Raw genomic sequence first — 25,203 nt, 5'->3', positions numbered from 1 at the left:
AAATGCCTTTCTAAGAACGAGAAAATTCAATGCCTAAAAAATATTTCAAATTACCAAGATCTTTGATGCGGAAGCGTGTGAGAATAAATGTTTTGAGGCGTTCCATCTCTTGAAGATCATTCCCTGTAAGAAGTATGTCATCCACGTAGATAAAGACTGCAGTAAACGAAGAACCTTGAGCCTTGGTAAAAAGAGAATAATCAGCTTTTGATTGTTGGTAACCTGCTCTTTGAATGGTGACTGAAAAAGTCGAAAACCAATTTCTAGATGCGTGTTTGAGTCCATATAAAGATTTGTTAAGCAGACATACAATGTTCTCCCCCTGTTGGCGAAGACCAGGAGGAGGTTCCATGAAAACAATATCATGCAAATCACCATGGAGAAAAGCGTTTTGAACATCCAGTTGATGAATGAACCAATGACGTGCACTGGCAACAGCAAGGAGACAACAAAGAGTAGTGAGTTTGGCAGTAGGAGAAAATGTCTCCTGATAATCGATGCCCTCAATTTGAGTGTATCCTTTTGCAACAAGACGAGCCTTGTAATGTTCAATTGTGCCATCAGAGTTGTATTTGATTTTATAAACCCATTTGCAGCTAATGGGTTTATGGCCTGCAGGTAAGGAAACCATGGTCCATGTATTGTTTTGCTGCAAAGCCATTAATTCTGCATGCACGGCATGTTGCCAATTAGGATCAAGGATAGCATGAGCATATGAATTAGGTTCAGTGTGACCTGTAATGTTGGCTAGAAAAGCACAATGGGCAGAAGAAATGCGTGAGTAAGAAAGAAAATTAAAGAGAGGGTAACGACTATCTGTGGAAGGACGAGGTGCCGAAGGAGAGTGACTGCCCTGGTTAGTCACGTGATAATCTTTATGCCATATGGGAGGGTGCTTAGGACGGTGAGATTGGCGTGGAAGGGGTGGAGAGGGTGACTAAACGGACGTGGCATCTGGTGGATGGGAGAGGACAGGTGATAGGGCAGATATGTCAGTGGATTGTGAGGTAGGAGAGATAGACACGGCATTGGGTGGGGAGGGTGATGGAAGCATGGCAGGAGTGGTAGGATTAGGTGTGGAAGCATGTCAGGTGGTGTAGTATTAGGTGGTAGGGTCTGGAGGTTAGGATTGGAGGGTGATGGATGAGAAGGTTGACAAGCTGGCCGTGAGATTGTGGTGTTAGCAAGATCGGGTAGTGTTGGAAATGTGCCCTAAAACCAATCATATGATGATACTTTACGGACATTTCAAACTAATGTAGTTTAAATGTAAAGGGCAAAGATTATTGTTTGAGTCGTCTCATATAAATGTTATATGTTTAAACGATAAGTCCAAGGAATATGTGATTGGAAGAATGCGATCTAAAGAAGTTAGATTCATGAGACCATTCTTTCGTTGACACATCCTAAATGTTCCTGATTATAGGATTGTCAATTGGGCATTGACAGTCCGTTAAGATCAGTACGTGCTATGTCTTCTCTCAGGGAGAGTGACTAGTCTCGAGTCATTGGTGTGTGTGACATCAAGACAAGTACGTAGGTGCTCAATAGAGAATGAGTTCACTGAACACGATCAACGAAGAGTTCTCATATTCATGTCACATGAGAACTCATGGTTGGGATAATGCAAATTAGTCTTTTGACCTGAGGCATCACAGTTGTCTTGTGGTTAGGTCCTTAATCTTTGATTATGTCAAAGTCACTCCATCATGAGGGTGTCCATGGCATCGTTGGGGTTAAGCCACTTAGCCATGGAGGCAAGTGAATGCGCAACAAGGGATCTCTAACCTTCAAACTGTTTGAGGGAGAATACTCTATGATATGATTTTGAATCTTTGGCCAAAGTATGAATGAGATTTAGGAATGTGTTCCAAATCACATTCAAGGTAATCATATAAGCACAAGACTCACATTGGATAGTAGACATGAATAAACTATCAAACCAAACAATGTGGTCAAGAGTATTGTATTAGAGAAAGACCGTATTGCATTTGTAATCCTAAAACTGAATAGGTTCTCCACCTCTTCTGATTAGCTTGGGTAACCATGACATGCTGCTAGGCGTCAACCATGGTTTGTGGAAGCCCTAAAAGTGTATTATCACTAATGGGAGAATTGAAAGTAAGTTTCAATTCACAATCGATTAGAAAGAGTTTTAATCGCCCACTGCCTCGCTAAAAGGAACCTAATGGATCGTTCACCAAGTAAGGTAGAGTTTGAAGAAACAACGGAGATGAGTAAGAATAATTAAATGGTTTAATTATTTATCTAAGGCTAGGATTAATTAATATGTTAATTAATCAAACGAATAAGTTCGTTAAAGACCTCGGGTTAGTTTTGGGCCGCAAGGCCCAATGGGATTTGAATGTCAAGCCCATTAACTCAAGTTGTATGACAACTTGAATAAACAAAGGGCTTGAAAGCCCAATAAACCCTATAGGCTTGCCATGTTAGAAGAATAGGGCTTTTGGTCCATTAGGTCACTTATTTGAAGGGACTATATAAAGGACTTTATAGCCTAAAATTTACATATGGTAATTTTTGGGGAAAGGATGAGAACACAAGCTCTCCTTTCTCTCTAAAATTTAGGCCACCTTGGAGGGATCATCTAGCAATCAAACTCCTCCAAGGTCACTCATTTCTTCTTCATTATGCCTTGGTGATGAATCATTAGAGGTTCTCAATTTTGGGAACTTGGAGAAACCTTTTCATCCATCCAAATCCATGGATCTAAGATGCAAGGAATGAAGGCCCTCTCTTTGGGTGATTAGCCTTTGCTTATGCAAAGAGGAATCTACAAAGGTATTGATTTCTCAACTCACTTTGTTTTGAGTTGAGTCTTGGTTCACCTATCTACTAGGCTTTGAATTTCATGGGTAAATGTTTTGTTTTAAGTGCATACAAGCATGATTCCGCCTTTAATTGTTAATTGCATGCTATTGATGTTGCTTAAATGAACATGTTTTTCACAAATTTTCCTTCAAGTGGTATCAAGAGCCTAAGTCTAGTAGTTGGTGAATCCTTTTGGGTTTTGTAGTTCATAGTTTGTGATTTGAATGTTGTAATTGTTACAAGCTTTATTCTTGCTTCTTTGAATGTAAATTTTGTTAGAAAATTTGCCATCTCAAATGTTGTAGATGTAGTTCATATGAGCATGAATTTTGGAGCTAAAATTTGGTGCCATGTTTTTGGGGAAATTCGGCCAAATCCAAAGGGTGGATTTTTGGGTTCTTGTTTGACTTGTTAAAAGTGTTTTAAAGTGACTTTTGGAACCCCTATGTACCCTAGTATGGTTGTATGTTATTTCCCTTAAGTTTGAGTGGTTTTGGTATGTTTTTGGGTGAAGAATGTTCATGGAGCTCTTATGGGTTTTCATGAATGTTCTTCATTGTTCTTGATATGTTCTTGCCAAGAACAAAAGGTTTGGTGTTTTGATTCAAAGTTTTGATTTATTTCATAAAGTTTTTGTTTTGAAATATTTCTTATGTTTAAATATATTAGATATTTATTTTGAAAAATTAAAGAAATTTTAGTGGGTTGGTGTGTAATGATTTATTCCATTACACACACCCACTTACAAAAAACTTTGAAATTTTTATACACTTTGTTTCAAAGTGGCCGGCCACCCTACTCAATTAGGGTCCTTGTGGGGCTTTTATGCAATTATATAAAGTTTTGATACTTTTGTGTATTTGCATTTTGACCCAAAAGTTTACGTTTTTACGTAAAGGTCCAAAATCACTAAAAGGACAAATTGTTTTGCTCCTTTAATGAAGTTTTATTTTTTGTGGAAATTTTTGGGTTCTAGTTGTAATTACATGAAGTAGTGGACTTTTGTGTTTTTACAAAGTGACCCCAAAAGTTTAAGTTTTTGCAAAATAGCCCAAAAGTTGAGGTTAATTGCACTATGGCCCAAACAAGTTGAGGTCATAGCATTTTGGCCCAAATTAGGTAGAGAACAAAATTGTTTTGTCTCTTTAAATGAGAATTGGATTTTCATTTCATTTAGCTCCATTTAAATCAATTCTATGGATACAAAAACCAAATGAAAATGTTGCATTCAAGTTTAATTAGTTAAAGCGTTAATTAATTAAAGAAAGGGTGATTATGAACCTTAGCCTACGATAATTGAGCTATGTGAAAGGCCGTTTCAAATTTGTTTGAACCATGGGAATGTGTAGATTAAATTTTGGTTGTAATTTGATATGATCAATTGTTGTAAAAGAGCATAAGCTCTTCTTTACTTTAAAGTAATTTGATTTGATCAATTGTTGTAAAAGAGCATAAGCTCTTATTTACTTTGAAGTACTCCTTTCTTGTTTTATTCGATGTGCATGAAATGGAGTAGTTGGGTCCAACGCCCAATAAGACAACACGCCTTAATGTGATTAAACGCGTAACTAAAATCAATCACCATCCCTAGACCGAGATTCAACACAAGGCTCGTGTTGGATCTAATCAAAGGTTCATAGTCATCCTAAGGCCCTAAGGCAACTATATAGTCCATCAATGAATGCAAATCTTATGTTAGTAGTACCATATAGTCTTGCTTTAAAAACCGTTTTAAAAGCATAGTGGGAGTATTATATACTACTAAATCAATCATATGGACCAATAGTTGTAATAGGACCAAAATGTTTTAATTGGATTAAAATGTATGTTTATATGTGATGAGACCTGAAAACCCTCAACCAAATCAATATTAAGTTGATAAGTGAGAGATGCTTTGAATATCTCTTCGTGGCCTTCCACCGTGGTAGGCTCCAATAGTTTGTGACTTGTACACCGGCTTCACCCTATCATGGGGGAGTACAAAGTGCATGCTTACATTCAGGAGGAGTCTATACGCATATGATGAGGTGAGTGTAGGCAACGAGGATGGCCAACATCATATCATTGTGAGGCTATTCTTGAACCCCTACACGAACTAAGCATGGTGGGAATAACTTAACTAAGTGCAATAGTGCCAACATCGTATCATCGTGAGGCAACATTCTCTAGAGGCCAAACAAGATGGGTAATTACAAACGTTGTAAATGAGTAGAGCGTTATTCTCTCATCATTATTTTTGCTAACCAACATCGTATCATCGTGAGGTGGGCTTGGTAATAGTGAGCCTCCCATACCCTACTAAGAGTTTCCTCCAAAACTCTCGAATTCCGATGAGGGATATGGAATTTGCCAAAAATAGTGGGTGGTGCTATTTGATTTAAAGACCCGAATCAAATGGCTTAAAATCAATCAATTTATATTCGTTATGTATTTATTTACCAATATATTTGCAAACGCTATCCAAAACTTGACAAAGAAAAGCCGAATGCTTTAATTTCCGGACTTAGTTCTACAATCTCATAGATTGTCTTTAATGGCTTGTAGACGTAACTAAGTAGTCTCATCCTCACAATCTTCCTATTGATAATGTATCATTGGAAGAATATTTTAGATAAGTCTAACATGAGAAGGACAACACTTTTAATGTCATAATTCTTCAAATACAAATTGTTGTATGAAGAAATAAGAGTTGCTTTGAACAACCCTTAATTAACACAAACTTTAGTGCTTGTTTCTTTGTTACATAAACAAGGAACTTTTGAAGTAAGCACAAGGGCATGGACACTTTATGTGCCATGATTCTTCACTTACAAATTGTTGTATGAAGAAATGAGAGTTGTCTTGAACAACTCTTGAAAGTTTGTTATTATGTTTAGAACATAATGGTTGGTTGACAAAAATAGTCCATTTATATGGACTTATGATGATTTTTGAATCATTGAGTGTTGAAGTGTTAAACCACTTAACGAGACGGAAACTAGGCAAGGACTTCACCTTTGTGTCCCTATCCTAATGGTTCACTAAGTTTATTGTAAACTATATAGTGAACAATAACCGCACGCTCTCCAAATCGTTTGATGTGTATAACACATTTGAAATAAGTTTCAAGAGAGATAGTGGGAGTTTAGGGACCATGACTATTGTAGTCAAAAGGGAAGTCAAATGAAGAAAGCAAAAATAACTTCAAGGGAACAAACTTTCTTTATGAAAGGATGGACATTGGAAGGGGTATTTGCAAGAAATGTCTTGCAAGTGTCAAGAACACACCTTTCGAAGGTGTTGTAAAATGTTCTTGAATAATTCAAAACAGTTGGTTCTTCTACTTGAATGTTTGATTCTGTATTAGTAACTATGTTTTACAATTGTTGTAAAAGTGTGCTAATAAAAAGTAGAAGATTAATGAGAGAAGAGAAAGTGCTTCACATTCGGAAAGTGAATAAAATATAGATCTCTGCGAAAGCGGATTGTACTTACTTCCTCATATGAACTACCAAAGAAATTGGAAAAACCAAAGATTGTCTTTACGTCCCAATTTTAAGGAACTTAATTCCGTCACTATTGTAGAGATGGATGAATGTTTTGTTTGACAAAACATTGTTCTTTATTAATGAATGATTAGATTATGATAATCTAATTAATTGTCTCTATAGTAGAGATGATGTGGTAGTGTTAACTGTTTAAGAATATAACGATGCTTAAAACCCAAAAGGTTGCAAGGTAGTGACTAATCCCAACTGAGTTGTGATACCTCTAAAACATAAGTTACGAGTTGGTCATAGATGGATGCTTTGGATCGTTAGATCCGGATCCAATACCTTCTTGTTAAAATTGTATAGAGGCGAAATGTTCGAATCTTTATTCTTTTGGAAAGAAGAAAGAATCACAAAGTTGTTGAGGTTAATTCACTTAGATGTTAGTGGCACTTGTCCACAACATAATACTACTCATGTTGTATGACATTCACCGAAGATCACTCTCGGTTGGACTATAGTTTATTTTGAATAAACACAAGTCCGAATACTTTGCAAAAGGTTTCAAAGAATTCAAGAAATGTAAGTAGATGAGTAAGACGTCTAAAGTATTTACCTCCTTAGATTTGATCCAAGGCAAAAGTAACATTTTAGATTAATTTCCTTGAAAAATATCAAGGAAAGTAGCATCGTAAGATAATGAATTTCTCCATTAGGAGAAGAATGAACATAAATAAGATTTAGTTCGTTGGACATTACCAATTACCCATATATATATGATATATACTTCTAAGACATGTTAGTTGTAGAGATCCATCCATCATGGATCTTAGCAAGCTAGTGGGAGCTATAAGCGTCTTATGAGAAAAGATCAATTGTTTGATTTCTCATAAAGATGTAAATGAATCTTTTGTTTACTAGGTTTACAAAAGATTAGTGGGAGTTGATCATATTCCTAAATTTAAATATATATACATGATATATATTAATTTTGAAAATGAAAGGAATTCTTCATCGTTAAAGTTATGACTTTAAACATTCTATAATGATAGAATGTATATGAGAGACATAGTCTATATACATGGGATGGAAATCTATAATGATAGATTTCAAGATATAATTGGATTATATCAATCCCTAAAATAGACAAGAGATGCTAAGAAGTTTCTCATATGATGATAAACTTCAATTAGAATGACAATTCTAGTGAGACTAGGAAGTTGTTCTTCTCAAAAGGAATGTACCCTTTGACTCCCAAAGAAATAATGCGTAAATAGAATCCTTTATGCATACGCAGAAAGGTGATTTATGTATTACATATTGTATGAAAACATTGATATAAGTTGTACCTAGAACGGTACAAGATGATATCAGTGCAAGCCCAGGATCAAAACCATGGCAACTGTCAAGTGAATCCTTAGGTATTTAAGAAATACTAAGGATGGATTCCTCAAGAATGAGGAAGAATTAGAGTAACGTAATGGAAGCGTAAATGTATTAGATTATGAATCTAATCCATCATAGAATATCTCTTCATTATGAATGAAGTGAGATATCTCTTTATTATGACTAAAGAGATATTTGGGTGGAAACGTTAAAAGTAAATGATTTTAATGTGTTCCATCATGCATGCAAAATATATTGCCATATAGAAGCTTACAACATTGTTGTTTGGATGGGAAAGTTCATTCATGAACTCTCCATTCGGTTCCAACCAGAAAGTGTATGACACTAATGGGGCGATAGCTCAAGCCAGGGAATCAAGGTCTCATCAAGGTCCGAACTCAAATGAGAGACTAAACCACATGATTGAGAATCATGTATAATGGTGACGTCGTTAGTCTCAAGGTTGCTTCTATGGATAACATATAGATATCCATTATTTAGGCCTACTACTCAGCCATTTATGAAATGAATTACAGAAGAGGTATCATCACTGATGAACAAGCTGATTGGCTCTAGTGCAAGTGGGAGATTGTTGGAAATGTGCCCTAAAACCAATCATATGATGATACTTTATGGACATTTCAAACTAATGTAGTTTAAATGTAAAGGGCAAAGATTATTGTTTGAGTCGTCTCATATAAATGTTATATGCTTAAACGATAAGTCCAAGGAATATGTGATTGGAAGAATGCGATCTAAAGAAGTTAGATTCATGAGACCATTTTTTCGTTGACACATCCTAAACGTTCCTGATTATAGGATTGTCAATTGGGCATTGACAGTCCGTTAAGATCAGTACGTGTTATGTCTTCTCTCAGGGAGAGTGACTAGTCTCGAGTCATTGGTGTGTGTGACATCAAGACAAGTACGTAGGTGCTCAATAGAGAATGAGTTCACTGAACACGATCAACGAAGAGTTCTCATATTCATGTCACATGAGAACTCATGGTTGGGATAATGCAAATTAGTCTTTTGACCTGAGGCATCACAGTTGTCTTGTGGTTAGGTCCTTAATCTTTGATTATGTCAAAGTCACTCCATCATGAGGGTGTCCATGGCATCGTTGGGGTTAAGCCACTTAGCCATGGAGGCAAGTGAATGCGCAACAAGGGATCTCTAACCTTCAAACTGTTTGAGGGAGAATACTCTATGATATGATTTTGAATCTTTGGCCAAAGTATGAATGAGATTTAGGAATGTGTTCCAAATCACATTCAAGGTAATCATATAAGCACAAGACTCACATTGGATAGTAGACATGAATAAACTATCAAACCAAACAATGTGGTCAAGAGTATTGTATTAGAGAAAGACCGTATTGCATTTGTAATCCTAAAACTGAATAGGTTCTCCACCTCTTCTGATTAGCTTGGGTAACCATGACATGCTGCTAGGCGTCAACCATGGTTTGTGGAAGCCCTAAAAGTGTATTATCACTAACGGGAGAATTGAAAGTAAGTTTCAATTCACAATCGATTAGAAAGAGTTTTAATCGCCCACTGCCTCGCTAAAAGGAACCTAATGGATCGTTCACCAAGTAAGGTAGAGTTTGAAGAAACAACGGAGATGAGTAAGAATAATTAAATGGTTTAATTATTTATCTAAGGCTAGGATTAATTAATATGTTAATTAATCAAACGAATAAGTTCGTTAAAGACCTCGGGTTAGTTTTGGGCCGCAAGGCCCAATGGGATTTGAATGTCAAGCCCATTAACTCAAGTTGTATGACAACTTGAATAAACAAAGGGCTTGAAAGCCCAATAAACCCTATAGGCTTGCCATGTTAGAAGAATAGGGCTTTTGGTCCATTAGGTCACTTATTTGAAGGGACTATATAAAGGACTTTATAGCCTAAAATTTACATATGGTAATTTTTGGGGAAAGGATGAGAACACAAGCTCTCCTTTCTCTCTAAAATTTAGGCCACCTTGGAGGGATCATCTAGCAATCAAACTCCTCCAAGGTCACTCATTTCTTCTTCATTATGCCTTGGTGATGAATCATTAGAGGTTCTCAATTTTGGGAACTTGGAGAAACCTTTTCATCCATCCAAATCCATGGATCTAAGATGCAAGGAATGAAGGCCCTCTCTTTGGGTGATTAGCCTTTGCTTATGCAAAGAGGAATCTACAAAGGTATTGATTTCTCAACTCACTTTGTTTTGAGTTGAGTCTTGGTTCACCTATCTACTAGGCTTTGAATTTCATGGGTAAATGTTTTGTTTTAAGTGCATACAAGCATGATTCCGCCTTTAATTGTTAATTGCATGCTATTGATGTTGCTTAAATGAACATGTTTTTCACAAATTTTCCTTCAGGTAGGTGGGGTGGGGAGATATGAGGGGCTCGCTGTCGTGTAGGGGAAGGGTGGGGGTTATAGGGGATGAAGGTAGAGATTAAAAATGGAAGGCATTTTCTGTAAATTTAACGTCACGATTGACAAAGAATTTTTTAGTGTCCAAATCGTATAGTTTATAACCTTTTTGACCAGTGGGGTGTCCAACAAAGACACATCGTTGAGCACGAGGATTGAATTTATGAGCAAGGTGAACAACAGTAGCAAAACACAAACAACCAAAAACTTTCAAGTGGTCAAAAGATGGCAGACGTTTATATAATAATTCAAAAGGAGATTTGTTAGATAACAAAGGAGATGGTAATCGATTAATAAGATAGACAACGGTGGATACACACTCACCCCAAAATGAAAGGGGTACATGAGATTGGAAGTGTAAGCTACGTGCAACGGTGAGAATGTGACGATGCTTATGTTCGACAACGCCATTTTGTTATGGAGTGTAAACACAGGTGCGTTGGTATTCAATGCCACTAGTTTGAAAAAAATCTTTCATAGACAAAAACTCAGACCCATTGTCAACCCTTACTGCTTTTATATTTGCATGAAATTGTGTATGAGCAAAAGTAACAAAAGATTTTAAAAGGTGTTGAGTTTCAGATTTATGTTGCATTAAAAAAACCCACGTGCACCTAGTAAAATCATCAACTATGGTAAGAAAGAATCGAGCTCCTGAATGTGTAGGAACTTTATGAGGGCCCCATATATCACAATGTAACAAATCAAAGGAAGCATGAGTTGATATAGAACTTAAAGGAAATGGAAGTTTGGTTTGTTTAGCCATGGGACAAACAGTACAATTACTATCAAAAGAAAAATTATTTGAAGATAATGAAGGAAATACTAATTTAAGCCGAGTGAAGGATGTCCAAGTTGCATATGCCACAAATTGGAGGAATGGGAAACTTGACAGGAGAGAGGCATTCGTTGTAACGGGGACATGTAATAAAGACCATCACGTTGCTTACCCGATCCAATCATCTTCCCCATAGCCAAGTCCTGCAAGACACAGAAAGTGGGAAACAAAATGGCGCAACAATTTAGAGAATCAGTGACTTAACTGGCAGACATAAGATTTAAGTGAAAAGAAGGAAGACATAAAACATTGTCTAAGGTAATATCTAAATTGAATGGTACAATGCCTATAGAAGTGATTTTGGCTGAAGAGCCGGTGGGTAATTTAACAGTGGATATTGGTGAAGATGTGCTTTGGGAAAAATATGAAGAATCTGAAATGATATGATTGGTAGCCCCGCTATCCAAAATCCAAGGTTTAGTATATACAGAATTAATGGATGCAACAATAAAATGAGACAGACCTGCTGCATTCGCATAAGCACTGTTATTACCAGAGGTATTGTTTAAATTCATCATGGACACAACTTAAGCCAACTGTTGAAGTTGGTCAGCAAAAAGACCTTGCAACGTGTTCGGCGGGTTCGGTGAAGGCTGTGTTTGAGTCTGAGTGACAGGTGTTGCGTTTGCAGCAGTGATGGGACCCGTCCCTGCACTGGCAGCAGGAGAAGAGACATGGGCAGCACGTGGGATGCTGCTGCCTTGGAGACGCTGCTGTGCTTTATGATTTCCTCCATTCGTGCCATTTTTAAATCAGCATCTGTCCTCGGTGTGGCCTCTTTTATCACAAAACTTGCAATGAAATTTTCGAGTCCTACAATTATCAATTGTATGTCCGTCTTTATCACAGTATTCACAATGGAAATTTTTGGAATTGTTGAAGGATTGGTTTGATTGACTTTGAACGGCTGTAACAATGGAAAAATTTTCATTCGATCTCGAAGACATTTGTCTCTGTGTTTCGTCCTGAATAACAAGTGAGTAGGCTTGACGAACTTTAGGCAAAGGTGCCATCATGAGAATATTACTTCGAACTCCACTATAGACATCATTGAGACCCATGATAAATTGCATCATTCGATCTTCTTCTATTTGTTCATTATGTGCCTTTGTCTAGTCGCAAATAAGGAGAGGTCGATAAGTCTCCAACTCATCCCAAAGGCCCTTAAGTTTTGTAAAATAAGTCGAAACTGTCATGGCACCTTGAGAGAGGGATACGATAGATTTCTGGATTTGATAAATTGTTGGTGTGTTCTTTTGTGAGAACTGATCTTTAAAATCTTCCTATACCTGTTAAGCGCTTTTGGCATGAACAACTCCTTTGGATAAATCAGGCTCCACAAATTGAGCGAGCCACGTTAAAATCATACTATTGCGTTGATTCCAGATAACGTTTTCCGGTACGAGCATAGGACCAGGACTATCTGAATGATGAACATAGTATGGGTTTGATGAATCTATACTGATTTGCTATGGGTTTGACTATTTTGTGGTTGTGGTTAAAGTACTGTGTCTGACATGATGCTTGAAAAAAAAAAAAAAAAAAAAAAAAAACAAGGGTTGAAAAAGTAGGCAATCAAGTACCAGGACCTGATGCTCTGGATACCATCTTAAAAAGGAGTGAATATGAAAATGTCTGAATGGCAGGGCAATTCAAAGGAGCAGATTGAATTGGTTTCGAATTGATTTCTATTGATAACTTTACAATACAATATATACATTAGTAGGTCAACCAATTAACCCTACATCAATGTCCTAGAAAATCGTATCCCTCTTTTGGTGGGATTTGACATAAACCATATTAAGTAAATATATTACAAAATATATTACATGATATTTCTTAATAAACATGCCTATCTAAATGACAAGCCTTTATAAACAAATTGGATTCAAATCAGACCATGCTTAATCCCAATAACACAAGTTATGAGATTATAATTTGTTGGCCGCCACTAAATTGACCATATGACCCCATCATGAGATGACTTCATAAGCCGAACTTAATGACAAAAATCATCTTAAGATAATTATGATGTAAAGGAATTTGAACCAAACAGTTCATTATTCATAAATAAAAGCAACTACAAAGTGTTCCTAATCAACCTCCCTCTCCCCCCTCACCCCACCGCCCCCCACCCCCCCAAAAAAAAACACTTGGGGACACATGTTGAGTGATACAATCTCATTATTATCACAACATACCATATCTGGTAGTAGTTTCATACAACAGTAAACACAAAGTAGTGCAATATCATGCATAATCGAAAGTATGATCATGCAATTATTACAAACTAAAGTAAACTGCAATAAGAGAGTTATCACCAAAATCTGAAGGTGAAGGTCTCACTACCAAGCCCACTCGCCACTTCCTGGATTATCCTTGTTCTTGCTATATCCTGAAGCGTCGAAAAACAAAGTGTGAGTGGATCAAGTTTATTCTAGTCAAAATCATTCGAATATAATAACCTCCATTTTGAAATCACATAGATAGTTGAAAACTACTTGCATAGAGTACTATCGTAATAGTAATCAAGTTCTTATCACATCACTCGTCATATTAAATAAAGTAATCTCAATCACATTATCAAAGTAAATAAAATGTATAGCAAGCAGGTGAAACGACATCTACCTGATTGATGACTAGCGTCTACTAGTGAATCTAGCCTTTTTTGAAAATATAAGTACCTGCAAAATAAATACAGTCGTGGCTAGTTATACGATATGTATGATAACCTTGTGGTGAAAATAAATCACTAATAGTCTCAAGATATCATTTAAATTAGTTATACCAAAGTCTCATCAAAGACTAATATTCAATAATAGTAATATGCATCAACATGTAACAATACTCGGAAAAAAAAAAACGTTTAGTTTTCAAAGGGATCCACTCACTGGCAAGCAAAGCGTCATTCATCATTAGGCTCCTTGCGTGAATCCTTTTTAATCTCTACTAAGCCTGTGAATTAGATATATATAGCTTAAATAAGCTTTAAAGAACATTTTAGGGAAAATCGTCCAAACTGCTATTTAGGCTTCAAATTTAAACAAATGAAGGGCCCCACGTGATTCAGAACACCGAAAAACCTAAGGGTAAGTATGGGGTCCTACACGCACTGCCATGCTCCAACCACGCGTCACCACGAGCTGGCGCTATGATGTCACGCGCCCCTATCGGGTCGCCGTTACCGGTAAACGTGTTGCTGTACTCGCCGCCATATAGGAGCCGCACTTGCCATCGTTGTTGCCACGCGTCAGTTGTCGGTTAGAGTTTAAGTGATAACGGATTTGCTGATGTCACCATTAATCATAACGACGACTGTCGTCTGCTGCCAATCACCGACGCCGGAGCCTCACTGAAATCTACAAAAAGTTTCCAAGACTTGCAGAGCTTGATTTCAGTCCCAAAATTCATGAAATTGCCTTCCAAATTCGTAGAAAACACTACCAAAAGGCCAGGGACATACCTAAAACGGATTTAGGTGCAATAGGGTCGAATCCACCTCGGATTTGACCGATTTCCTTCAAACCAGCTCACTGGAAACTGGAAAAGAAGAACAGGGTGCATGCATGGATTAGAATCACATATTTGGACTCAAAATAGTCCACGTTTCATCCTCAGACCAACACGAAACCAAAACCCAGAGAAGGTACGTACAAGCTGGCTTCGAACTCGACATTTTTTCACCGAAGTTCGTCACCGGACTGGTTATGCATGCACAGAGAAATAACAGGGCCTAAACCCTCAATTTTTCAACACAAAATCACATCACAGTCATGGTAATAACCCATAAATTCACAGATTGAAAACAGTGGCGGAGGCAGGATTTGATCTTACCCCCGGGGGGGGGGTCATGATAAAATAGATGAGGTAACATTTTGTTATTTAAATATATAATTCATGATTGGTTCTTATAATTTGAACTCGTTGTCGTACGCTATTATTATCAGTACTGTTATTATTATGTATACAACCAAGTTATAACCATACATTGATCTTATTGCATAATAGTAGATTTTTTCTACTTAAGCAGCCACAACCTTTAATTTGACTGCCATGCTGCAAATACACCAATTTTTGTGAAAGTTTATTGATCAATCCTTTCAATTGATTGAACTCACTATGAAATATTGTTGATTAACAGAGTGTTTTGATAAATAATGAAAATCAAAACCATGCAGACATAAACTTAAATTGAACCTAAAGCTGTAATTAACTGAAAATTGAAGGAAGATTAAATATCAGAGCAATAAAATTATCAAATAAAATCCACAAACATAAGCAAAGCCAAAAATTGAAACATTCAAGTTCAAAATTTATTACAAAATCACAAAAACATCAATCCAAAAAAAAAAACACAGAAATAATTGAATGCATAGAACATAATTGAAATATAAAAACCCGCTACTCAATCTATAAAATGCCAAATACGATTGATCTCCAAACACCACAGAAATTTGAAAATTTTAGAGTATTTTGAGTCGCAAGAATCAACCAAGCATCATGATCGAACTCGGAGTAAAAAATCACAGAAAAAAATCCTTCGCCATTAAAGCTCTGGTGCGATACTTCAAGCTGTTGAACGCGAGGGCTCTATTGGTGCGCCTAAATTGAAGGGGCTGATTTAATTGGCTGATGGATTTTTAAGGGTAAACACGTGATTTCCAATGGGCCCATTAATTTTTAACAAACGATATTATCTACACTAAAGGATTGGGGGAGCAGGCTAAGCCTCACAATGACTTAGCAGTAATACGAAGAATCGAATTAAAGACCCCTCACTTATAAGTGAATAAGAATACAACTAAATCGTAGTACTAAGTGGCATGAGGCCACACTTACGCATTGGTACATGGATAATTAGTAAACATTTTAGTGATTTACGGCCAAACTCCCTTATAGAATTTGGAATGTTCATGGGATAGGAAATCTCAATCCTACGTTAATATAATTAAATTTCGATCCATTGGCAATCCTAAATGATTCTCTTCACCTAAACCCATTTACACAAAGATTTTTCAATGTGTTGGGAACCCGGTTTGGTATACCAAGTGTAATAATATAATTAATTGAAAACTAGTAAAAGAAAATTCAAACTAATTGTATAATGACACTTGATGCAACGAGCAGTATTTCCGGCATACTAAAAAATTTCTCATTTCATGTTAGTAGTGATTTTGTTTTCGGTTTTGGTTTACAACTGTGGAGACATACTACCGAATATGTGAGAAATAAAAATAGGTGTGTGAGTAACACTCTTCTTAGTATATTAGGTAAGTAGTGGTTAGATTTTCAGATTATTTTAGTTGATCACTGAACTTTGATGTTTTCACAAAACAACCTATTATAAATGATTGTTGATGTGATAAGGATATAATATTATTTTGCTTTGCTTTTTAATTTGTTAACAAACGCAAATGTGGAAGCGGTAAAACAAACACAAGACTTCGTGCATGTTGAAATGTTTACATTAGTTGTGTGAGAGCTTGTTTATGAGTGGTTTTTGGGTTAAAAAAAACACTTTAGATGTTCCACGTTTTCATGTATTCATGTGATGATTGTATGCAATACCTATATTCACTAGAATTATATGCAATTGTAAGATGATGATTGTACTATATACATGTAAGTATTATAGTCAATTCTAAATCTAAACATAAACAAGTTTACGCCTCATCACAATGTTCATAATGGATCAGCACTTGTCTCATTTTACTACTCTCAAGCATCATGAAGTTCCACTAATTCTCATTTTACTACTCCTAGCTGGGGGTGTGAAGAAGATGAATGTCTGAGGAATTTATTGAGACTTGTCCTCACACTGGACCACTAGCATAATGTAAGTCAATATCGTGGTCATTTACGACCCACGATATCAGCGAGCAGACGCCAAATTCGATAGCATGTTGACTCACCACATGGGAGCCATTATCCGCACCAAGTGCCCCATGAAAGCCCCTACATCATATCAAAGCCATTCTCATTTTGTAGTGCACAATCAGGCTGCGAATACTTAAGTATGAAACTCCTCGTGCACAACTCCTTAAACTTCAAATGAATTGTTTTGCAAATATCAACGAATGAAGAACAACGTGGAACTAGAAATCTCACAATTTCCATTTTGTATGTACACTTTGCTATCATTTAAAGCTCCATTATCCTAAACAAAACAAAAAGGGACTTAAATCACTAAGACAAAACATAAACAGACACTACAATAAAGTTACTACAAAATTGAAATTATATCACCAACGCCCAAAGCTGTAATTAATTGAAATTTCAAGGACGATAAAATATCAAAACAACAAAATTATCAAATCAAATCCACAACCATAGGCAAAGCAATTGAAACATTCAAGTTCAAAATTTAATACAAAATTACATCAATTTGAAGCAAGTAAACAAAGAGAAAAAACGTAGAAATAATTGAATGCATAAAACATAAGAATGCAAGTAAACAAACACACTACTCAATTTATAAAACACCAAATACGATTGATCCCCAAACACCACAGAAATCTGAAAATCTTAGAAGATTTGGAGTCGTAAGAATCAACCAAGCATCATGATTGAACTCGGAGTAAAAAATCGTAGAAAAAAAAAATCCATCGCCATTAAGGCTCTGTTGCGATACTTCCAAGTTGTTGAACGTGACGGTTCTCTTCGTGCGTCTAAATGGAATGGGTTGATTTAATTGGCTGATGGCTTTTAAAGGGTAAACACGTCATTTCAATTAGCCCATTGATTAAATAAATAAATAAACTTATGCATTGATATATGTGTAATTAGTAAACTTTTTATTGATTTATGGCCAAATTCCCTTTTTAGAATTTGGAATGTTTTTAGGGATAGGAAATCTCAATCCCATATTATTATAATTAAATTTCGATCCTTGGCAATCCTAAATGGTTCTCTTTATTAAAACCCATTCATGCGAGAGATTTTTTAATATGTTGGAAACATAGCTTGATATATCAAATGTAAAAATACAATTAACTGAAAACTAGTATAAGAGAATTCTAACTAATTATATTATTACATTTGATGTAACGAGCGTGTTATCGACACATTAAAATATTTCTCATTTTACATATGCATATAACGGAAAAGGATCCTCACCGGATCCTCTTTATGGGGATTCGGGGATAAATCAATCACGTCCGTTCATCGTATATTGTGTGGTCAGAAATTATTTTAAATGTAAAATTTTAAATTGAATATAAATAGTATCTAACGAAAACTGATCGCACGATATACAATAAACGAATATGATTGATTGATCTTCTGATCCCCACAAAAAAATCGGGAGAGGACCATTTCCGCCTATAACAACCACCATGTCCACACAAAAACATAAGACAAGTCACTAAAACTTGCTTTGCCTAATCACCATTGGACCCCACTTCTCCATTTTTTCAACCATATGAAAACACCAAAAACGACAGGCAAAACCACCAACTCCATTACTCACCTCCCTATTTCTTTCCCACTTCACTTCCTTTCCCTTCTCACAATTCTCCCATTTATTCATCACAATCCCTCCAAACATGTCATCAAACACCGCCATCTCTCCAACCTTGCCCTACGAAGAATGCCGCGGCGTTCTCCGCGTCTACAGCGACGGCTCCATCGTCCGCTCTCCCAAACCAAGCTTCGACGTCCCAGTCCACGACGACGGCTCCGTTGACTGGAAAGACGTCGTTTTCGACCCAACCAATCAACTCCAACTCCGCCTCTACAAGCCTGCTGCAACTACACACTCCCCCTCGTCGTTGTCCAAAAAGCTCCCCATCTTCTATTACATCCACGGCGGCGGCTTCTGCATCGGCTCGCGCGCTTGGCCCAACTGCCAGAACTACTGTTTTCAGCTCGCCTCCCAGCTCCAATGCGTCGTCGTTGCACCTGACTATCGCCTCGCGCCAGAACACCGCCTCCCGGCTGCTATTGACGACGGCTTCGCGGCTATGAAATGGCTCCAAGTCCAAGCCGAGGCTGAGGATCCGGACACGTGGCTGACTGAGGTGGCGGATTTTGGGAACGTGTTTGTTTCGGGTGACTCGGCTGGTGGGAATATTGCTCATAACTTGGCGGTTCAGCTCGGGGCCGGTTCGGTTGAATTGGGGCCGGTTCGGGTGAGAGGGTACGTACTTTTGGCACCGTTTTTTGGTGGGACGGTTTTGGCTAGGTCAGAGGCTGAGGGCCCCAAAGAAGCCTTTCTCAATTGGGAGCTCATTGACAGGTTTCAACTTTCAATCTTCCCCCCACTTTCTTTTTCTTCATTTCATTTCATGTTAATAGTGATTTTGTTTTTGGTTTTAGTTTACAACTGTGGAGACATAAGATTGGGTGTGCAAGAAATAAAAATGGATGAATGAATATTAGAGTAAGTAGTAATTAGATGTTCAGATTATGTTAGTTGATCACATAACATTATATATGATTGTTGGTGTAATAAGTATATAATATTCTTTTGCTTAGTTGTTAACAAACGCAAATGTGGAAGCGGTAAAACAAACACAAGACTTCAGGTGCATGTTGAAATGTTTACATTAGTTGCGTAAGAGCTTGTTTATGAGTGGTTTTTGGGTCAAAAAAACACTTTAGAAGTTTTATGTTTTCATTTATTCCTATGGTAATTATATTAAATACATATCCATATGAATTATATGCAACTATTAGATGATAATTGTACTAAATGCATGTAAGTATTGTAGCCAATATATTATTTGGTCATTAAATTAAAAATAAAATGAAAGAGGTTTGTGCATGAAAAAATTAAGATTAAAGCATGCATGCAGGTTTTGGAGGCTGTCGATACCAATTGGAGAGGACAGAGATCACCCACTTGTGAACCCATTTGGACCAAATAGCCAGAGCCTAGAAGAAGTGGCTTTTGATCCAATCCTAGTGGTTGTAGGTGCAAGCGATCTTCTCAAAGATCGAGCTCAAGATTATGCAAATAGGCTCAAAAATTGGGGAAACAAGGTTGAGTACGTGGAATTTGAAGGACAGCAGCATGGTTTCTTCACCATCCAACCCAGTTCCCAACCTGCAAAGGAATTGATGTTAATCATCAAACGATTCATTGCTCAAAATTCCACTTGCTGCTAAGACATGCATGCAGCTATAGGCGGCCATGGATCTAAGTCTCTAAGATTCTAAAACAACAACAACAACAAAAGCTCTTAATGTTGTCAAATATAGTAACAAATAATGTGAGAGTAAAATTGTATTTTTTCTCTTATTTATTCTTAGCATGTTGTAAAATTCTCTCTTATTGTTAGGGATAGTTTGGGACGGTTGTGCTTTGTTTAAAAACTACTTGTACTTTAAGAATAATCAGCTGCAAAATAAAGCAGTTGAGCGTTTGGTAAACTGTATTTTTAAAAGTGTTGTGAGTATGAAAACCAATGTAAAAGCATTTGGTAAATTTTAATGTAAAAGTGATATAATTGTATATAATGGTAAAAAGAGACATAAAAGTGTGGTGATGACAACAACAACGGTGGCAAAGGCAATAGTTATGATGGTGGTGGTGATGGTGCCAATAAAGGGATGTGGTGGTTGGGTTGTAGAGGTAACAATGGTCATAGAAGCGGCGACAACGGTGATGGTGGTGGTTGTGGTTGTGGTTCGGTAGCAATGGTGGTGGTGGTGGTTGTTTTTATGGTGGTGGTCGTGGTGACGGTGGCAGCCACGATGGTAGTGGCAGTTGTGGTGGTAATGGTGGCAGATATGGTTGTGGTGAGGTGGTGGTTGTTAAAGTTTTTGAGACTCCATGTCCCACATCGGGGAACATATGGTTCCCAATGGTCTTTATATATGTTTTGTCTTTTGTACTAATAGTTAGGATTTGGACCATTTAGAAAAGGATTGAAGGCTTGAGGCTTATGGTTGTGTGGATTAGGCTTATATTATATAGTCTAATATAATTAATATTAATTAATCAAGACAAAGGCATTGGAAGTTAAAATTAATCAGAGTTCATTAATTTTAATTTCATATTAAGTTTTTAATTAACATATTAATTAAAACCCTTGATTAAGAGACACAACTTTTAGAAATAGTTGTGTACTTTCAAATATGTTCAACATGTATTTGAAAGGGTATGAAACAACCTATATATTTGCAGTCTCAGTTTCAATAGAATCATCTTTTCTTCCTCTTTCTCTTCCGTACAAAATTCTTAGAGAGTAAACACACAAAGCAATTCGTCAAAATTCTATAATCCAGTACGCGTTATAGAGTTAGATAGTAGTATCCTGGTCGAGCAGACGCCGTAAAACCACAAGCACTAGAGTGGGACGGAAATACTGTTCGAAGGACACAGCTTTTTGCGCTAGCTTCTATCTGTGATTAAATTAAGTTAGTATCATTTTAATTCTTGTAATTGTTTTTGTTATTTCATTCTGTATTGCAAATATTTTTCATTAATAAAGAATCGGTATTTCAAGTTCTGTTATTTTTATTTATTTCTGAATTGTTCTCCAACTATTTTCGAACTAAACCTCATTTTGAAAAGCCTGAGAAATTTAAGGGTGGAGACTTCAAAAGATGGCAGCAAAAAATACTGTTTTATTTGGCAACTCTGAATTTGGCTAATGTTATGCATGAGACTATGCCTAGTGTAGAAGGAGACAATATTTATGCAGACACTTTGAAGGTTATAGATGCCTGGAATCATAATGATTTCCTATGTAGACACTATATTCTCAATGCATTGTATGATTCGTTGTATGATGTCTATGTTGTATTTAAAACAGCCAAGGAACTTTGGGAATCACTTGAGAAAAATATAAAATAGAGGATGCTGGTTCAAAGAAATTTGTCGTGGGTAAAATTTTGGACTATTAAATGGTTGATTCAAATTCGTTGTCTATCAAACTGAAGATCTCCAGAAAATCATCCATAACATTTATGTTGAAGGGATGGTGATCAATGAGTCTATTCAGGTGGCGTCTTTTATTGAGAAATTGTCACCCTCTTGGAAGGAGTTCAAGAATTATCTCAAGCACAAACGCAAGGAGATGACCCTTGAGGATCTCATCGTGAGGCTGAAAATTAAGGAAGATAACAAAAAGAATGAGAAGGGTCTGGTTTCGAGTATGGAAGCTAAGGCGAGTGTTGTTGAAGGAAGTTCATCAAAGCAAAGGCCGAAATTTCAAAAAAATAAGAAGAAGGAAAAGAACTTTGTCCCTAGTGTGAAAGGCAAAAACTTCAAGAAAATTAAGGAAAGTTGATGGGTTTATGGGAAGCAAGGCCATATGGCTCAAGAGCGTCGCCATTGAAGGGATCAAAGTCTTGGAAATCAAGGCAACAACAACTACACAAACCTGATTGAAAATGATAAGGACGTCCTAGCTGCAATGATTTCTGAAATCAATCTTGTATCTGACCACGCTAATTAGTGGATAGATACCGGTGCGACTCGCCATGTATGTGGTGACAGAAATATGTTCTTTTTCATACCAGAGAGTCGAGGGAAAAGAGCAGTTGTTTATGGGAAATGCGCATGCATCTATTGTGGCTAGAATAGGGAAATGTATTATGAAATTTACTTATGGAAATGAATTAACCCTCCTTGATATGTTGCATGTACCCGATATAAAGAAGAATCTTGTTTCTGGGCCTATCCTTAGTAATAAGGGATTCAAACTAGTTTTTTGAGTCCAATAAGTTTGTACTAACTAAGGGGGGAATGTTTGTGGGAAAGGGTTACCTTGTTGATGGATTATTTAAGCTGAATGTACTTGCTAATGCTATGAATGAAATAAACAATGCTTCTGCTTATATTGTTGATTCGTCTAATTTATTGCACTCTAGGCTAGGACATGTAAATTTTTGTTCTCTTTTTAGAATGCATAATTTAGGTTTGCTGCCCAAACTTAATTATTTAGATAATATTAAATGTGAGACTTGTATAATATCGAAATTTGCAAGTCAAAGCTTTAAATCAATGCATGAAAAATCCAATGATTTGTTAGATTTAATTCATAGTGAGTTGTGTGATTTTAGATCATATCCAACTTTTGGTGGAAAGAACTATTATGTAATGTTTATAGATGATTTCAGTAAGTATTGTTATGTTTATTTACTTCATAGTATAGATGGGATCTTATATATGTTTAAGACTTATAAGGCAGAAGTTGAGGATCAACTTAACAAAAAGATTAAAGTCTTAAGGTTCGATAGGGGAGGAGAATATGAGTCTCATGCCTTTGCTGAATTTTGTGCCACTCATGGCATAATTCATCAAACAACAACCCCCTATACACCACAACAAATGGTGTTGCTGAACAAAAAAAAAATGACTTTTAAAGACATGATCAATTCCATGTTGAATAGCTTTGGGCTTCCAAACAATTTGTGGGTTTAAGCTTTACTTACTGCAAATAAAATTTTGAACAAATTCCACCTAAAACGAGAAAGGAGTCACCATATGAATTATGGAAAGGAAGAACCCCAACATTTAAATTACTTAAAGTGTGGGGTTGCTTGGCAAAAGTACACGCCCCATTGCCAAAGAGAACAAAATTAGGGCCTAAAACTATAGATTGTGTTTTTTTTGGCTTTGCATCCAATAGTTTAGCTTATAGATTCTTAGTTTTTTATTCCGAAGTAAGTGATATAAATGTCAATGCTATTATAGAATCTATAAATGCAATATTTTTTTAGGATGTATTCCCATACGAAATGGGCAAGTCTAATTTCTTGAAAAAGAGATTACATGATGATGTATTTGAGGTTAATGACGAACCTAGAGAACATGGTGATCATTCATCCTCATCTAGAGTTCAAGAAGAAGAACTTGAACCTAGAAGAAGTAAAGGGACAAAAATTCAAAAGGACTTTGGGCCTAATTTTGTGACCTTATTAATTGAGACAGAACCTCAATCATTTAAGGAGGCAATGTCCACTCCTGAAGCTCCATTTTGGAAGGATGCAATTAACAGTGAAGTAGATTCCATTATGCAAAATCATACATAGGAATTAGTCGATTTGCCCCCTGGCAATAAGCCAATTGGGTACAAATGGATATTTAAGAAGAAACTAAAACCAAATGGTACAATTGACAAATATAAGGCTCGTTTCATGGCTAAAGGATACCGCCAAAAGCATGGTTTGGATTTCTTTGATACATACTCGTATGTGACGAGAATTACTTCAATAAGACTATTGATTACTATAGTTGCACTCCATAACATGGAAATACATCAAATGGATGTAAAAACGACATTCTTGAATGGAGACTTGGATGAGGAAATATATATGGAACAACTCGAGGGGTTTGTAGTTAAAGGTCAAGAACACAAAGTTTGTAAACTTGTGAAATTGCTTTATGGACTTAAACAAGCTCCAAAGCAATGACATGAAAAATTTGACCATATTATGATCGCATATGGTTTAAGATAAATGAGTGTGATAAGTATGTATACACGAAAGCTCAAAATAATGCTTTCATTATGTTGTGTTTATATCTAGATGATATGCTTATAATGGGAACTAACAACGAGATAATAAATTGGACCAAGAAGATATTGAAATCAAGTTTCAATATGAAAGATCGTGGTATAGCTGATGTGATTCTTGGTATAAAAATCAAAAGAAACCAAGAAGGATGTATTCTTATACAATCCCATTATATAGAAGCTACACTTAGAAAATATGGTCATTTGGAAAGTAAAGAGCCGATTACTCCTTTTGATGCCAATAGCAAACTAAAGTAAAATAGTGGTGATGTTATATCTCAACGTGAATATTCACAAGTTATTGGAAGCCTTATGTACATTTTGAACTGTACAAGGCCTGATATAGCATACTCAGTGAGTAGACTGAGTAGATATACATGCAATCTAGGGCATGATCATTGGGAAGCTTTAATTCGAGTATTGAGATACTTAAAGCATACAATGAATTATGGATTGCATTATAGGAGGTATCCTCATGTGCTTGAAGGATTTACTGATGTGAATGGGATATTCGATTGTACCGATACGAAATCCACAAGTGTATATGTATTTACTTTTAGGGGAGTAGCAGTATCTTGGAAATCTTCCAAACAAACATGCATAGCTCGATCAACAATGGAATCGGAATTTATAGCTCTCGATAAGGCTAGAGAAGAAACTGAGTGGCTAAGAGATTTTTTGGAAGATGTTCCCATATGGCCTAAACCTGTAACAGCAACATGTATACACTGTGACAATTTAGTTGCACAATATCAAGCTAAAAATAGTGTATACAATG

General features: G+C 36.4%; 1 protein-coding gene and 1 long non-coding RNA gene across 5 annotated transcripts; one reads left to right on the top strand and one right to left on the bottom strand.

The window, feature by feature from the left end:
- Positions 1-13,099: 13,099 nt before the first annotated feature.
- Positions 13,100-14,787, bottom strand: LOC125471166. 4 transcript variants are annotated; one of them, XR_007253429.1, is made up of 6 exons: positions 14,614-14,787; positions 14,423-14,499; positions 14,067-14,318; positions 13,851-13,914; positions 13,588-13,643; positions 13,100-13,354 (listed from the first exon to the last, which is right to left on the bottom strand). It is a non-coding gene; the product is annotated as an uncharacterized LOC125471166 (long non-coding RNA). The 4 variants fall into 4 exon arrangements; XR_007253428.1 differs by having other exon boundaries at positions 14,067-14,337; positions 14,423-14,787; XR_007253427.1 differs by having other exon boundaries at positions 14,423-14,787.
- Positions 14,788-18,353: 3,566 nt separating this feature from the next.
- On the top strand, positions 18,354-20,336 carry LOC103958037 (probable carboxylesterase 15). The gene is made up of 2 exons (XM_018650122.2): positions 18,354-19,195; positions 19,755-20,336. The coding sequence occupies exons 1-2, from the start codon at positions 18,504-18,506 to the stop codon at positions 20,065-20,067; spliced, it is 1,005 nt and encodes a 334-aa protein (XP_018505638.2). The 5' UTR covers positions 18,354-18,503; the 3' UTR covers positions 20,068-20,336.
- The last annotated feature ends 4,867 nt before the right edge of the window (positions 20,337-25,203 follow it).

Source organism: the organism of the source record quoted next, unplaced genomic scaffold (genome assembly GCF_019419815.1).
Source record: "Pyrus x bretschneideri cultivar Hongxiangsu unplaced genomic scaffold, Pyrus_bretschneideri_v1 Contig58, whole genome shotgun sequence".
Taxonomy (NCBI): domain Eukaryota; kingdom Viridiplantae; phylum Streptophyta; class Magnoliopsida; order Rosales; family Rosaceae; genus Pyrus; species Pyrus x bretschneideri.
The sequence above is the reverse complement of the archived record's forward strand: the minus strand, read 5'-3'. Positions and strand labels throughout refer to the sequence as shown.

Excerpts from the sequence above, each read along its gene's own strand:
- LOC103958037 (XM_018650122.2), top strand. The coding sequence starts at position 18,504 with ATGTCATCAAACACCGCCATCTCTCCAACCTTGCCCTACGAAGAATGC. Across the intron at positions 19,196-19,754 it reads AATTGGGAGCTCATTGACAG|GTTTTGGAGGCTGTCGATAC; the intron begins GTTTCAACTTTC and ends GCATGCATGCAG.